The following is a 17,250-nucleotide window of genomic DNA, read 5'->3' as shown; positions in this document are numbered from 1 at the left end:
ATGGTGCTTGGCGAAGCCCTGCTGGATTGCCACGCTCCTCCACCAGCACCACGCCGTTGTGCTGCTGTTGGATGGAGTCTTCCTCAACCTCTCCCTCTCTCCTTGCTGGATCAAGGCGTGGGAGACGTCACCGGGCTGTACGTGTGTTGAACGCGGAGGTGCCGTCCGTTCGGCACTAGGATCATCGGTGATTTGAATCACGACGAGTACGACTCCATCAACCCCGTTCACTTGAACGCTTCCGCTTAGCGATCTACAAGGGTATGTAGATGCACTCTCTTTCTACTCGTTGCTGGTCTCTCCATAGATAGATCTTGGTGACACGTAGGAAAATTTTAAATTTCTGCTACGTTCCCCAACAGTGGCATCATGAGCTAGGTCTATTGCGTAGATTCTTTGCACGAGTAGAACACAAAGTAGTTGTGGGCGTTGATGTTGTTCAATATGCTTACCGTTACTAGTCCAATCTTGTTTCGACGGTATTGTGGGATGAAGCGGTCCGGACCGACCTTACACGTACTCTTACGTGAGACAGGTTCCACCGATTGACATGCACTTGGTGCATAAGGTGGCTAGCGGGTGCCAGTCTCTCCCACTTTAGTCGGAACGGATTCGATGAAAAGGGTCCTTATGAAGGGTAAATAGCAATTGGCATATCACGTTGTGGTCTTGCGTAGGTAAGAAACGTTCTTGCTAGAAACCCATAGCAGCCACGTAAAACATGCAACAACAATTAGAAGACGTCTAACTTGTTTTTGCAGGGTATGCTATGTGATGTGATATGGCCAAGAAGAATGTGATGAATGATATGTGATGTATGAGATTGATCATGTTCTTGTAATAGGATTCACGACTTGCATGTCGATGAGTATGACAACCGGCAGGAGCCATAGGAGTTGTCTTTATTTATTGTATGACCTGCGTGTCATTGAAGAACGCCATGTAAACTACTTTACTTTATTGCTAAACGCGTTAGTCATAGAAGTAGAAGTAGTCGTTGGCGTGACAACTTCATGAAGACACGATGATGGAGATCATGATGATGGAGATCATGGTGTCGTGCCGGTGACGATGATGATCATGGAGCCCCGAAGATGAAGATCAAAAGGAGAAAAATGATATTGGCCATATCATGTCACTATTTGATTGCATGTGATGTTTATCATGTTTATGCATCTTGTTTGCTTAGGACGACGGTAGTAAATAAGATGATCCCTTACAAAATTTCAAGAAGTGTTCTCCCCTAACTGTGCACCGTTGCTACGGTTCGTCGCTTCTAAGCACCATGTGATGATTGGGTGTGATGGATTCTTACGTTCACATACAACGGGTGTAAGACAGTTTTACACAGCGAAAACACTTAGGGTTAACTTGACGAGCCTAGCATGTGCAGACATGGCCTCGGAACATGGAGACCGAAAGGTCGAGCATGAGTCGTATGGTAGATACGATCAACATGAAGATGTTCACCGATGATGACTAGTCCGTCTCACGTGATGATCGGACACGGCCTAGTTGACTCGGATCATGTGATCACTTAGATGACCAGAGGGATGTCTATCTAAGTGGGAGTTCATAAGATGAACTTAATTATCCTGAAATAGTCAAAAGACCTTTTGCAAATTATGTCGTAAGCTCGCGCTTTAGTTCCACTGTTTAGATATGTTCCTAGAGAAAATATAGTTGAAAGTTGATAGTAGCGATTATGCGATCAGTAGAAAGCATATGTCCTTAATGCACCGCTCAGTGTGCTGAACCCCAACGTCGTTTGTCGATGTTGCGAACATCGGACATACACGTTTTGATAACTACGTGATAGTTCAATTAAATGGTTTAAGTAGAGGCACCAAAGACGTTTTCGAAACGTCGCGGAACATATGAGATGTTTCGAGGGCTAAAATTGGGATTTCAGGCTCGTGCCCACGTCAAGAGGTATAAGACCTCCGACGATTTTCTTAGCCTGCAAACTAAGGGAGAAAAGCTAAATCGTTGAGCTTGTGCTCAGATTGTCTGAGCACAACAATCACTTGAATCGAGTGGGAGTTGATCCTCCAGATGAGATAGTGATGTTTCCCCAAAGTCATTGCCATCAAGCTGCTAGAGCTTCGTGATTAACTATAACATATCAGGGATAGATATGATGATCCTTGAAATATTCATGATGTTTGACACCGCGAAAGTAGAAATCAAGAAGGAGCATCAATTGTTGATGGTTGGTGAAACCACTAGTTTCAAGAAGGGCAAGGGAACAAAGGGATACTTCATGAAACGGCAATTCAGCTGCTGCTCTAGTGAAGAAACCCAAGGTTGAACCCAAACCCGAGACTAAGTGCTTCTGTAATAAGGGGAACAACCACTGGAGCAGCATTACCCTAGATACTTGGTAGATGAGAAGGCTGGCAAGGTCGATAGAAGTATATTGGATATACATTATGTTAATGTGTACTTTACTAGTACTCCTAGTAGCACCAGGGTATTGGATACCGGTTCGGTTGCTAAGTGTTAGTAACTCGAAATAAAAGCTACGGAATAAAAGGAGACTAGCTAAAGGTGAGCTGACGATATATGTTGGAAGTGTTTCCAAGGTTGATATGATCAAGCATCGCACGCTCCCTCTACCACCGAGATTGGTGTTTGCGTTGAGCATAGACATGATTGGATTATGTCTATCGCAATACGGTTATTCATTTAAGGAGAATAATGGTTACTCTATTTTTGAATAATACCTTCAATGGTCTTGCACCTAAAGGAATGGTTTATTGAATCTCGGTCGTAGTGATACACATTTTCATGCCAAAAGATATAAGATAGTAATGATAGTACCACTTACTTGTGGCACTGCCATGTAAGTCATAATGGTATAAAACGCATGAAGAAGCTCCATGTTGATGGATCTTTGGACTCACTCGTTTTTGAAAAGTTTGAGACATGCGAACCATGTCTATTGGTGTATATGCATGAAGAAACTCCATGCAAATGGATCGTTCGGACTCACTTGATTTTGAATCACTTGAGATATGCAAATCATACCACATGGGCAAGATGACTGAAAAGCCTCATTTCAGTAAGATGGAAGAAGATAGCAACTTGTTGGAAGTAACACATTTTGATGTGTGCAGTAGAATGAGTGCTGAGGCATGCAGTGAATATCATTATGTTCTTACTTCACAGATGATTCGAGTAAATGTTGAGTATATTTACTTGATGAAACACAAGTCTGAATTATTGAATGGTTCAAGTAATTTCAGAGTGAAGTAGCAGATCATTGTGACAAGAGGATAAAATGTCTATGATATGATCATAGAGATGAATATCTAAGTTACGAGTTTTGGCACACAATTAAGACATTGTGGAAATTGTTTCGCAATTAATACCGCCTGGAACACCATAATGTGATGGTGTGTCCGAACATCATAGTTGCACCCTATTGGATATGGTGCGTACCATGATGTCTCTTATCGAATTACCACTATCGTTCATGGGTTAGGCATTAGAGACAACCACATTCACTTTAAATAGGGCACCACGTAATTCCGATGAGATGACACCGTATGAATTATGGTTTAGAGAAACCTAAGTTGTCGTTTCTTAAAAGTTTGTGGCTGCGACGCTTATATGAAAAAGTTTCAGGTTGATAAGCTCGAACCCAAAGCGGATAAAATGCATCTTCATAGGAAACCCAAAACAGTTGGGTATACCTCCTAATTCAGATCCGAAAGCAATATGGATTGTTTCTAGAATCGGGTCCTTTCTCGAGGAAAAGTTTCTCTCAAAAGAATTGAGTGGGAGGATGGTGGAGACTTGATGAGGTTATTGAACCGTCTCTTCAACTAGTGTGTGACAGGGCACAGGGAGTAGTTCCTGTGGCACCTACACCAATTGAAGTGGAAGCTTATGATATTGATCATGAAACTTCGGATCAAGTCACTCCCAAACCTCGTAGGATGACAAGGATGCGTACTACTTCAGAGTGGTACGTAATCCTGTCTTGAAGGTCATGTTGCTAGACAACAATGAACCTACGAGCTATGAAGAAGCGATGGTGGGCCCGGATTCCGATAAATGGCTTGAGGCCATAAAATCCGAGAGAGGATCCATGTATGAAAACAAAGTGTAGACTTTGGCAGAACGGCTCGATGGTCGTAAGGCTAATGAGTACAGATGGATTTCAAAAGGAAGACGGACAATGATGGTAAATGTCACCATTAAGAAAGCTCGACTTGTCGTTAAGATGTTTTCCGACAAGTTCAAGGAGTTGACTACGATGAGATTTTCTCACTCGTAGCGATGCTAAGAGTCTGTTGGAATTATATTAGCGATTACTGCATTATTTATGAAATCTTGCAGATAGGATGTCAAAACATTGTTTCCTCGACAATTTTAATGAGGAAAGGTTGTATGTGATACAACCGGAAGGTTTTGTCAATCCCGAAAGATGCTAATAAGTATGCAAAGCTCCAGCAATCCTTCTAAGGACTGGAGTGAGCATCTCGGAGTTGGAATGTATGCTTTGATGATGATCAAAAATTTTGGGTTTGTACAAAGTTTATGAGAAACTTGTATTTCCAAAGAAGTGAGTGGGAGCACTATAGAATTTCTGATGAGTATATGTTGTTGACATATTGTTGATCAGAAATGACGTAGAATTTCTGGAAAGCATATAGGGTTATTTTGAAAGTGTTTTTCAATGGAAAGCATGGATTAAGCTACTTGAACATTGAGCATCAAGATCTATAAGGATAGATCAAAATGCTTAATAATACTTTCAAATGAGCACATACCTTGACATGATCTTGAAGGTGTTCAAGATGGACCATTCAAAGAAGGAGTTCTTGCCTGAGTTGTAAGGTACGAAGTTAAGACTTAAAGCTCGACCACGGCAGAATAGAGAGAAAGGACGAAGGTCGTCCCCTATGCTTAAGACGTAGGCTCTTCAGTATGCTATGCTGTGTACCGCACCTGAAGTGTGCCTTGCCATGAGTCAGTCAAGGGGTACAAGAGTGATCCAAGAATGGCTCACAGGACAGCGGTCAAAGTTATCATTAGTAACTAGTGGACTAAGGAATTTTCTTGATTATGGAGGTGGTAAAAGAGTTCGTCGTAAAGGTTACGACGATGCAAGCTTGACACCTATCCGGATAGCTCTGAGTAGAGAGACCAGATACATATAATGGACCAATAATTTAGAATAGCTCCAAGTAGAACAGTTGTTTGGAATAGCTCCAAATAGAGCGTGGTAGCTGCATCTAGGAGATGACATAGAGATTTGTAAAGCACACACGGATCTGAAAGGTTCAGACCCGTTGACTAAAACCTCTCTCACAAGCAACATGATCAAACATAAAACTCATTGAGTGTTAATCACATAGTGATGTGAACTAGACTACTGACTCTAGTAAACTCTTGGGTATTAGTCACATGGCGATGTGACCTGTGAGTGTTAATCACATGGCGATGTGAACTAGATTATTGACTCTAGTGCAAGTGGGAGACTGTTGGAAATATGCCCTAGAGGCAATAATAAAAGTATTATTATTATATTTCCTTGTTCATGATAATTGTCTTTTATTCATGCTATAACTGTATTATCCGGAAATCGTAATACACGTGTGAATACATAGACCACAATATGTCCCTAGTGAGCCTCTAGTTGACTAGCTCGTTGTGATCAACAGATAGTCATGGTTTCCTGGCTATGGACATTGGATGTCGTTGATAACGGGATCACATCATTAGGAGAATGATGTGATGGACAAGACCCAATCCTAAGACTAGCACAAAAGATGGTGTAGTTCATTTGCTAAAGCTTTGCCAATGTCAAGTATCTCTTCCTTCGACCATGAGAGCGTGTAACTCCTGGATACCGTAGGAGTGCTTTGGGTGTATCAAACGTCACAACGTAACTGGGTGACTATAAAGGTGCACTACAGGTATCTCCGAAAGTATCTATTGTTTTATGCGGATCGAGACTGGGATTTGTCACTCCGTGTAAACGGAGAGGTATCTCTGGGCCCACTCGGTAGGACATCATCATATGCGCAATGTGACCAAGGAGTTGATCACGAGATGATGTGTTACGGAATGAGTAAAGTGACTTGCCGGTAACGAGATTGAACAAGGTATTGGATACCGACGATCGAATCTCGGGCAAGTAACATATCGATAGACAAAGGGAATTGAATACGGGATTGATTAAGTCCTTGACATCGTGGTTCATCCGATGAGATCATCGTGGAACATGTGGGAGCCATCATGGGTATCCAGATCCCGCTGTTGGTTATTGACCGGAGAACGTCTCGGTCATGTCTACATGTCTCCCGAACCCGTAGGGTCTACACACTTAAGGTTCGATGACGCTAGGGTTATAAAGGAAGTTTGTATGTGGTTACCGAATGTTATTCGGAGTCCCGGATGAGATCCCGGACGTCACGAGGAGTTCCGGAATGGTCCGGAGGTAAAGATTTATATATGGGAAGTCCTATTTTGGCCACCGGAAAATGTTCGGGATTTTTCGGTATTGTACCGGGAAGGTTCTAGAAGGTTCCGGAGTGGGGCCCACCTGCATGGGGGGACCCACATGGACGTGGGTAGTGGGGGCAAGGCCCCACACCCCTGGTCAAGGCGCACCAAGGTCCCCCCTTAGAAGGAATAAGATCATATCCCGAAGGGATAAGATCAAGATCCCTAAAAAGGGGGGATAACAATCGGTGGGGAAGGAAATAATGAGATTTCTTTCCTCCCACCTTGGCCAACGCCCCAATGGACTTGGAGGGCAAGAAACCAGCCCCTCCACCCCTATATATAGTGGGGAGGCGCATGGGAGCTATACACGAAGTTCTGGCACAGCCCTACCTCTCTTCCTACTCCTCCTCTCCCATGGTGCTTGGCGAAGCCCTGCTGGATTGCCACGCTCCTCCACCACCACCACGCCGTTGTGCTGCTGTTGGATGGAGTCTTCCTCAACCTCTCCCTCTCTCCTTGCTGGATCAAGGCGTGGGAGACGTCACCGGGCTGTACGTGTGTTGAACGCGGAGGTGCCGTCCGTTCGGCACTAGGATCATCGGTGATTTGAATCACGACGAGTACGACTCCATCAACCCCGTTCACTTGAACGCTTCCGCTTAGCGATCTACAAGGGTATGTAGATGCACTCTCTTTCTACTCGTTGCTGGTCTCTCCATAGATAGACCTTGGTGACACGTAGGAAAATTTTGAATTTCTGCTACGTTCCCCAACAGTGGCGTCGCAAGATCTGTGGATATGACATTCTTTTTTTGGCATGGCAGGTTCTCACAATGATATCAACGTGCTGCAGCGTTCTCCAGTCTTCGCGAGGCTTGCAGAAGGCCACTCCCCACCTATCAACTTTGAGATCAACGGCCACCATTACAACAAGGGATACTATCTAGCAGATGGTATATATCCTTAGTGGTCAACTTTTGTGAAGACAATCTCGAAACCCTAAGGTGAGAAAAGAAAGAGATTTGCCCAAATGCAAGAGAGTGTTAGAAAGGATGTGGAACATACTTTTGGTGTGCTTCAATTCCGGTGGGGTATCGTTCGAAACCCTGCACTGTCATGGGATGAAGGGAAGCTTTGGGAGGTGATGACTGCTTATGTGATCATGCACAACATGATCGCGAGGACGAGCGTGATGAGAGTATCTTCGACCAAGGATTTGATTATCAAGGTGAAAATATTGAGCCCCTGCACCAAGACCCGGCCATATTTGAACAGTTTGCCCAATTCCACCGTGAGATGCGTGATTGGCACACTCATTTGAATCTTCAAAATGACTTGGTTGAGCACGTCTGGGATCACATTGGCAACCAATAGATGTAAAACTATTTTATGTTCAGTCAAGACAATTTTGATTTGGTTGTAAAACTATTTTATTAAAGACAATTTCAATTGGATTGTAAAACTATTTTAATTTTCAGACAAATATTTGGGTTCGAAACTAGTTTTGATGCAAATTTGGGCATTTTTGGCCCCGACGAACAGGATGGGGCAAATGGATGCGGCCGCGCGCTGGGCGCACGGCCACCGCATCCCAGGACAGGTCCGGACACGACCCCAAATCCATACCCAAACGGACAGAATCCGGACAAAACGGACGTCCGTTTGGGGTCGCGCGGTGGTGTTGGCCTTACGAAGAAGAACCACATGATGGTAGCACACTAGAATAGCATGGAGAGTTGGAGACCAAAGGCTGACTGCTCTGCATTGTTCCTCGACCATTACATAGGACTTGCATACTTGCATGCAGCAGACTTGAGTACTGGTCCAGGGACCAGGGTACATACATAGGACGACCCAGGTGGATATAAAACACTGTTAATCAAACATTACCTCTAGGTTCCATCATTGCTTAAAAAGTGCAGAAGCATTTGCCCGTTGGATTGCAGGCATGAATGCAAGCGCGGCCGCACGAGCAGATCTTAGCCGTCCATGGCAGAGCGGACACACTTTCATACTGAAACCTCTAGCGACTGCAGAGGTTAGCCATGCATTCATGTTTAGGATGACAGATGTCTGTCATCGTGCCTTGGCGTTAAGGTTGATCATTTTGCATATTTAGCTCAACGGCAGATTATATATACTCCTAAACAACAACAAAATCTGTCACCCACATAGACGCCATCACGAGAACACAAAAAGAAAAGAAAAAAAAAACACTTATACCACTTCCCTCAGTAGAGCCGATCATCATAATGCTCACTCGTAGCTCCATCAAGAAACGTAACCGACTGACCCTGCGCATCGCCGTATCTAATGATCATGCAAAGGAAGAGCCTAGCGCGACTGCGCGACAGAAGATAGATACGGGAAATTCTCCAGGCAGAGGCACTGACGGAGCTTGACAGGGACTCCTCAACCGGTCTTCCCATTAGTATTAGCAACCAACGAGCACTAGCTTTGCGGCCTCTTACGCCATGCAGATCTCCAAGCCATGTCAATGAGCCTCGCACCCTCCTCTTTGCAGGCCAAAATCACATGAATCGAATTGAAAGATACTCCTGTCCGGTCCTGATCAGACTGGTGACAAGCGAGCAGGTATCTTAGGCGACGGGGTCATGCATGGACTGATTCATCCGAGCATCGGACGTGCAGACATGGAGTTGGAGACCATTGGCACACATGTTTCCTTTTCCCCCTTTTTCTTTTTGCAGGGTTCGGGAAACCGGCCGTGTACTAGCCGGTGGAAAATAAATTTGTCTCGGCACAGAGAATTTGTGAAAAGAAATTGAGAAAAACCCGAGTGTTTACCAAACTGATTTCATTTGGGGTGGCTCAAATGACCGAAATATTGGAAGAAATTGTTAACCATGGCCCAGCGAGTTTAGTGGAGAAACAGTACTGCATTCAGTAGGACGGCACTCATCACTGGAGCACCAAAGATTTGGAGCCTGCTTTTTGCGTTTCAGCTGGAGACGCACCAACCAACAACCAAGAAGAGCAAGCAGTTCTCGCCGCACCACCACCAGCCACCGCACGGCAAAAGCCTCTCCTCCACTCTCCCTACCGTCCCTAACCTCACACCATCATCACACCACCACGAGTAGAGATGTAAAAGCTCGGCCGAAATGCGCCTCAAAAGCATCTCTTTCCCCCCTCTCATCTCCTCCCGGCATACTAATATATTTTGCAGGCCACCAATCAAAAGGGGAGCCTACCGTTGCTAACATCAAAATACCCCTGCATTGTGCAGAGAGGACTAGAAGGCGTCCGCCCGGCTCTGCTGACCAACCTCCACTTCAGAATTTCGGCTTCCAGTTCACGGGATTTTGGCCCTCCTCTTCTTCTCTCATTCTTCGTCGCTGGCATAGAATCTTGTCCCCATTCTCGTCGGTTTGTTTCTTGGGAGGAGGGATTGAATTGGCTAGCCTAGCAGAAATGCTGGTGTCCGGGAGAAGACGACTGCTCCTTCTGTACACAAGCTTTGTGGTTCTTTCGCTTCTCACGCTGCCGTCCGATGGCTCGTCGAATTCCACGGAGGAACTCAATCAAAGCCGCAACAAGACCGGGCATCCTCTCGAGGTAATCAGGGCGGTTTTCTTGCATCGAGTTTGTGGTTTTCTGATCACACGCACTCTAAGATACTTGGTTCTGGGTTACATTCGTTGGAGAACAAGGTCTTTCTTGGTTGTTTTCCTATTATTTAATACACTGCTAACAGCAACAAATCTCTCTCTTGCAGCTGACGCCTAGAACAGCATTTCAGCTCAAGCTACACGCATTGTTCCACTGGTCTTCTTTCGGTCTCTTGATGCCTGTAGGGATACTGCTGGTCAGAATGTCGAGCAAATCAAAAAGCGGCAGATGCAACAGAGTGCTCTTCTATTGCCATGTCATTTCTCAGGTTTGTATATCTTATATCCGAGAGATGTTTCTGTCTTCTTTTTTTCCCCATGTTTCATGGAGCATCAGATTCATTTTTTTCATGCTCGACTGAATTTGCAGATCGCAGCTGTACTTCTTGCTACTGGCGGCGCGGCTCTGTCCTTGATGAACTTTGAGAACTCCTTCAGTAACAGTCACCAGAGAGTAGGATTGGCATTGTATGGATTCATGTGGCTTCAGCCAATCATCGGTTTCTTCAGAGCAGAAAGGTGAGAAAAACTACTTTCCTGTAGCACCTTGCAAATTTTGCAACCTTTTCATGTTTCATACTACAAAGTTCATACCTGAACCTGAATCCCTTCTCTATCAATCTCTACAGAGGTGTCAAGGGAAGGAGCCTGTGGTTCTTCTTCCACTGGCTTCTCGGCATCGCAATTTGCGCCACTGGCATCGCAAACGTCTACTCTGGCCTCCGCACGTATCATGAGAGAACCGCCAAGAGCGTGAGCCTGTGGACCGGCCTCCTTACCGTTGAGATCTCCTTCCTAGCTTTTTTCTACCTCTTGATAGATAGGTGCAGCTATATGATCAAGCAAGGACGTCTCCCGGTCGAACAGCTAAGACCGAACGATAATCGCAGGACCTATCCTACAACTCTTCGGAAAGAGCTGGTTATGGTGCAAGAGTGAACTCTCCAAATAAGAGAAGACAGAAGACTGTGTGAAGATTGATGGATATTGTAAGGTCGGTCAAGGGGAGATGGTAAATGCTACTAAATCCTCTTGTAAATTGCTTGGTTTGACAAGTGTGCGTTTGAACAAGATTGTACAGCTTTTATACATGTGTTGAGGTTGCAGAGGATTGGAAGCTCTGGTGTTGTATCTTGAGAAGTGATTTTAGATCTTGTTTCAAGACACCATTTGAACAGTTTGTGGGAAGCAGTCAGATACATCATTACATTTCTGATCATCAGGGAAGAAGAAATGATCAGAAGTTTCAGAACTGTAGTTGAAATGCACCTGTAATCCTCATGTTCTCTATGCAACATTTCTTCAGGTTGTCAACATTTCACAGTGCTAATTCTTATTTTTTTACCCTCCTTGTTGAGTTTAATATGATGTTCCTTGTGGCTAATGGATAAAACATACGTATGCCATATCTGCTGCTTAATGGATAAAAACCTACATGCTCCATATACAAATTCAAACTATATATACAGACATACAATTCTCTGGCAGAGCCAAAGTGCCTTCATGTGTATGAAAAGGCCTGAAGATGACAACTAAAAGCTTCTTGATTCATGGCAAGAGCTGGACATAACCAGTTAAGATAGCGATAGCTAAAATGGCGATAGGCGGCACGAGGACGAATGCACCGACAGTCGCGAAGAAGACCGAGTCATTCCTCCCGCTAACCTTGGTGAGCATGGCTTGCCTCTTGATGTTCCTTCTCTGTGAGACGGTGAGGGTGTTGAGGGTCTTGAGGCCTTCCCTGAGCCTCTTGCCCAACGGGAGGGTGAATGTGAATTCGCCTCCCCTGTCACCGTACAGCGCTACCAGCTGTTCACGGATGGTGGTGAGCACACGGGTTTCCGTAGCGGTTTCATTCTCTGAGCATAAGGGGGTGTAATGCTGTTAGTTATCAATGAGAGAGGGGGTCAGGAACGTGAAGGAAGTATGGTGATTTTGTAGTATGGAAGGTACCGGTGCCATTAGGTGTGGAGGACGACGTCAGTTGCTCCAGGAGATCCAACTGTGTGCGTGCCGAAGAAACTTCAGAAGACGAGATGGCAGCGTCAGTAAACTGCTGATAACAACAACTGGTACCGTGGGAAGCTCAGAACAAGGATCCTAGCTAGACATGGGGAATGTACTGATTACTTCTGATTTTTGCTTTGGATTTGCTAAGTAGATGGATTTAAAGCCTCTGCAATCGAGCATAAATCGACAGAATCAGAGCATTGTGCCCACTATCTCAATTAGATATCATCACAAACTACAGGATTTCTCAAGTCACATGGTACGAAACACGGTTATTTAGGTCAGAGAAATATGCACTCTCTTCATTTCAATCCTACCCAGCTTCCAGCCATCTTCGGGCAGAGTGACCGTATCGTTGTGCGACTCTGATTTCCTCACACGATTACACGGGTAACAGCAGCGATGGTACGAGGGTTACGGACTTACAAAGCCACCAGGTGCAGCAATCGAGTCAGCGACGAAACCTTGATGGGAGGGTTGGTTAGGGAGCTGACAGGCGGTACCTGAGACGCTTGGATCCTGTGTCGCGCCCTCGAATTCCTGGCGGGCAGCCCTGCAGCCGCCCAGCGATCTCGGCGCGGGCGAGACCGACGCCTTGAGGGGCACCCTTGCGCTCTTCACGGCCGCCGCGTCCACCGCCTGGAGCCTCGTGGCGGAGGAAGGGGAGAAGCTGCACGCCATGAACCGACCGACGCAGGTTTCGTGGCTCTTGTCCAGTTGGCCGAGTGGAGACAGAGAGATGGAAGAAGGGTTCGCCTTTCGTCTTGTCATTCGGCAAGGGCTGTGGTGGGAATTTTCCGCTTCGCGTTCCACCACAGAGGAAGCGACGCACGGCGCACCACACGTTCGAGCCTTCATGGTGGGCGGGCCCACAGAACAACATTCTGGAATCTTTTTTTTTTTTTTGCATAGAACTATTGAGCTTTATTCAAACAAATGTGTTTGCCGGGCAGTCAGCCACTACTTATCAGGAAACTTGAAGTCTCAGAGAGCCAACTCTCGGTTACAGACACATTACATGCACGCTGAGCACACAGGTGTGCTGGACCGTTTGCGGATCTACTAACATGTTGGATTACAAAAAAGTGGAAATTATCCGCTAGCTCATCAATTTCAAAGAAAACTGGTGCCACAACAGAGCGGCTGTTATGTCGAGTGTTCCAGAGATTCACAATCTCCAGACTGTCGGTCTCCATTATCACGTTAGCATAACCTCTCAGGTTGGCGAAGATTACTCCATCCCATAGGGCTAGTGCCTCGGCGATCATAGGATCAGTGACCCCCAGATGGGGCTTGCACCAAGCGCCCATCAGTGCTGTTTGGGAGTGGGCTACACCACCGGCGCCACTTTTCTGCTCCACGAATCGCACAACTGCATCGGTGTTGATTTTTACTTGATTCAGTTCAGGTGGCCGCGAGCCATGTCCCGGTAGCATTGCAGCTTGCTGCTTAGGTACATCAAGTAGAGCCAAAGTCTCTCTAGTGAGTTTGACGGACTTCACCGGATCAAACTTCTCTCCATCATGCGACCATCTATTGCGGGAACTCCAAATGGACCACATAATGGTGATTATAGTTGCTCGTTCCTTGTCGGTGAACATAGACCCACATAAGATATCGCCAGCCCATGAAGAGGGCTGCAGTCGCGGTAGCTTGATATCCAGAACAGGACGCGCTTCGTCCCAGAACTGTCTAGCATGCGAACAATGAATTAATGCATGTCCAAGATCTTCTTCATGTGCTTGACAGAGTTTGCATAAACTGACATCTCGAATATGTCTATGATGCAATGTCTTCTCGTCAGGTAGGATGCCACGCATGACACGCCACCAGAAGACATGTACCTTGGGGACAACTTTGAGAGACCAAAGTGTCTTCCACATGTGTGTTTGATCCACTGAAGTTCCGGTGTCGGGCCCTTCGCCTAGAGCTTGGTGCTCGTTGCGATTCATCAAGGCTCGATGCGCTGATTTCACACTGTAGTTTCCAGATTTCTCATGTGCCCACGCAAGAAAGTCCCCGCCACCGCCTTGCCGAAGTGGTATATTCAGAATTGCATCGGCATCAGGTGTGGCAAATGTACCTCGGACTAAGTCTCGCTTCCAAGTCCAGTTCGTGTTATCGATCAGATCGCTCACCCGTTCAACACTAGTGTTCGCTGGCTTGAGGATCGGTGATCGGGTAACAGTGGTTGGGATCCATTTGTCGGTCCAGGCGTTGATAGTTGAGCCATCACCAACACGCTGAACCACTCCCACCTCAAGGGCTTCCCGCCCGGCAATGATGGCACGCCATATGGCCGATGCCGAGTGTGGCACTTGGGCCTGGATAAAATCACTATCGGGGAAGTACCTCCCCTTCAAAACTCTGGTGCATAGTGAATTGGGGTTGGTCATGAACCTCCACCCATGTTTTTCCAATAGTGCTAAGTTAAGTAGATGGTAATCACGAAATCCCATACCTCCTTTGCATTTTGGTACCGTGAGATTTTTCCATGATATCCAATGAAGAGATCTTCTGTCAATCGAGCTGCTCCACCAGCACTTAGCCATACTGGAAGTCAGGCTTTTGCATACCTTTTTTGTAAGTAGGAAACAACTCATACTGAACGTTGGGATGGCTTGAACTATGGATTTCAAAAGTGTTTCCCTCCCTGCGCATGCAAAGAGCCTTTCAGACCACCCTTGCATCCTGCCTCTTGATCGGTCACAAATGTGATCAAAGGTCCCGCTAGTAATTCTGCCCACTGCCATGGGAAGGCCGAGGTACCTCTCGCTAAAAGCTTCAACATTAACCCCCAGAATATGTTTTAGAGCTTGCCTGGTGATATGTGAAGTGTTCGGGCTGAAGTAGATGGCACTTTTGTCACGATTCACACACTGCCCGGACGCCTCCCCATATATCCGCAATATATCATTCAGTCGCTGCGCACTTGCCGCATCAGCACTGAGGAAAATCAAGCAGTCATCTGCAAAAAGGAGATGGCTTATCCATGGCGATCAAAAGCTTACTCTGACGCCTCTGTCAATGTTGCCACCATAGTATTTCAAGAGAGAGGAAAAACCTTCAGCGCACAATAGAAATAAGAATGGTGAAACCGGACAGCCCTGCCTGAGGCCTCTCGAGGGAGTGAAGTATGGTTGTAGCTCTCCATTTACTCGAACCGAGAAGCGCACAGACGTAACACATTTCATGATTAACCTGACAAGTGCATTACTAAAGCCGAGCCTGAGAAGAATGGCCTCGAGATAGTGCCACTCCACGCGATCGTATGCTTTCATCATATCCAACTTTAGTGCACATGCAGTATTCCTTCCCTTCTTCCTTCTTTGCAAAGTGTGAACACTTTCGAAAGCAACCAAAACGTTGTCAGTGATCAAGCGGCCAGGAACAAAGGCGCTTTGTTCCTCGCTGATAATATCATCCATATAGCATCGTAAACGGTTAGCAATCGCCTTAGCCACGATCTTGTACAAAACTGGGCATAATGCTATAGGACGGAATTGAGATATCATCTGTGGGTGTCGTACCTTTGGTATAAGAGTTATGGACGTGTCATTTAAACCCAAAGGGAGATCCCCCACCATTCAGAAAGCCAAGCACTGCATCTGTCACATCGTTTTTCAAAAGCTGCCAGTGCCTTTGAAAGAATCCCGCTGTGTATCCATCGACTCCGGGAGCCTTGGATGGGGCCATTTGGAAAAGTGCATCGTGTACCTCCTTTGCATCAAATGGCCGATCGAACGACTGATTCATCTCCGGTGTCACCTTCTCAGGAACATGATCCAACAGCTCACTCATGTCAAAAACCCCTTTCGAGGTGTAGAGATTCTAGTAGAATGACTGTATTTCCATTTTGTCTTCCTCATGATCAGCACACACCGAACCGTCAACTAGTCTCAACCCGATTATTCTGTTCATGCGCTGACGTTGTTTGGCTTGTGCTTGAAAGTACCCTATGTTGCGATCTCCCTCTCGCAACCAACTTACTCTGGACCGCTGCCTCAACCAAATTTCCTCTTGTTTAAGTGCTTCTCGAAGCTTAGCAGCGATCCATTTCTCCTCCTCAGAAGGGCCTCGCCCAATAGACTGTTCCCTTATCTTCTCCAACTTCTTCTGAAGCTGTCTCACGTTGCGCGAGAGGCAGCCAAACTCACGCACCCCCCATGGCTCCAACGTGCGCTGGAGTGCCCCCAGCGAATTTGCTATGCCTTGAAGGCCCGGGTTGCGGGTTTGTTTCAGCCAAGTTTCCGTGACAAGATCCTCATAATCCATATGGGTCTGCCAAACGTTTTCATATCTGAATTGTTTCTGTCGACGTGCACCATGATCATGCGGCTTGTCTCGAATCTCAGCTACCACGAAACAATGGTCAGACTCAACCGCACTAATGTGGCGCACTCGAATTGATTCATAACGCTGCCTGAAGGCTTCGTTTGCAAATGCTCTATCAAGCCTTGCCTTCACGTTATCACCTCTAGATTGTCTGTTATCCCATGTATAGGGTAGTCCAGACCAACCTAAATCTTGGAAACCTATTTCGTCAACAACATCTCTGAATGCGCGCATTTGCCATTCCGGTCTGGCAGCTCGACTGAAATGTTCATCGCCGTACAGAGTCTCGTTGAAGTCACCCATGCACAACCAACTAGAATGTTGCAGTGCATGCAAAGTTCTGAGGAACCGCCAGCTATGGTGGTTGTTCTCCACTCTAGGCGCTCCATAGAATCCTGTGAATCTCCACTCCATGGAGTTTGTATCTTTCATCCGCACCATCGCATCGATATGGCCGGAACTAAAGTTTTTCAATTGTACTTCATAGTCCTTAAACCAAAAGAGGCCAATACCTCCTCTCAGTCCTTCACTATCCACCGAAAACATCCTACGAAACCCAATTGGTGCCGTAGATCTTCAACTCGCTTTGCCTTGATTTTGGTTTCCATTACGAATAGTAGGGCAGGAACTTCTTGCTTCACAGTGCTGCGAAGCTCACGAACTGCCTCGGGGTTCCCAAGCCCCCGGCAGTTCCAGCTCATGCAGTTCATTGGGATCGGCAGGGCTGCGCCGCAGCCTCCGCCGAATTCTCAGGTGTAGGTCTCTTTTTCTTTGCATCTCTCTCACTGTCATTGTCAAACAACTCTTGGCC

At 46.2% G+C, this 17,250-nt stretch overlaps 2 protein-coding genes across 2 annotated transcripts; one reads left to right on the top strand and one right to left on the bottom strand.

Annotated features, from left to right (window-relative positions):
* Positions 1 to 9,464: 9,464 nt before the first annotated feature.
* LOC119276487 (cytochrome b561 domain-containing protein At4g18260-like) lies at positions 9,465 to 11,410 on the top strand. Its single transcript, XM_037557552.1, has 4 exons — positions 9,465 to 10,041; positions 10,202 to 10,363; positions 10,465 to 10,613; positions 10,724 to 11,410. The coding sequence occupies exons 1-4, from the start codon at positions 9,898 to 9,900 to the stop codon at positions 11,031 to 11,033; spliced, it is 765 nt and encodes a 254-aa protein (XP_037413449.1). The 5' UTR covers positions 9,465 to 9,897; the 3' UTR covers positions 11,034 to 11,410.
* Positions 11,411 to 11,510: 100 nt separating this feature from the next.
* On the bottom strand, positions 11,511 to 12,852 carry LOC119276488. The gene is made up of 3 exons (XM_037557553.1): positions 12,608 to 12,852; positions 12,048 to 12,116; positions 11,511 to 11,953 (listed from the first exon to the last, which is right to left on the bottom strand). The coding sequence occupies exons 1-3, from the start codon at positions 12,783 to 12,785 to the stop codon at positions 11,643 to 11,645; spliced, it is 558 nt and encodes a 185-aa protein (XP_037413450.1). The 5' UTR covers positions 12,786 to 12,852; the 3' UTR covers positions 11,511 to 11,642.
* Between the last annotated feature and the right edge of the window lie 4,398 nt (positions 12,853 to 17,250).

Source organism: Triticum dicoccoides, chromosome 3B (genome assembly GCF_002162155.2).
Source record: "Triticum dicoccoides isolate Atlit2015 ecotype Zavitan chromosome 3B, WEW_v2.0, whole genome shotgun sequence".
NCBI classification, from domain to species: Eukaryota; Viridiplantae; Streptophyta; class Magnoliopsida; order Poales; family Poaceae; genus Triticum; species Triticum dicoccoides.
This window is presented reverse-complemented; position numbering and strand designations above follow the sequence as displayed.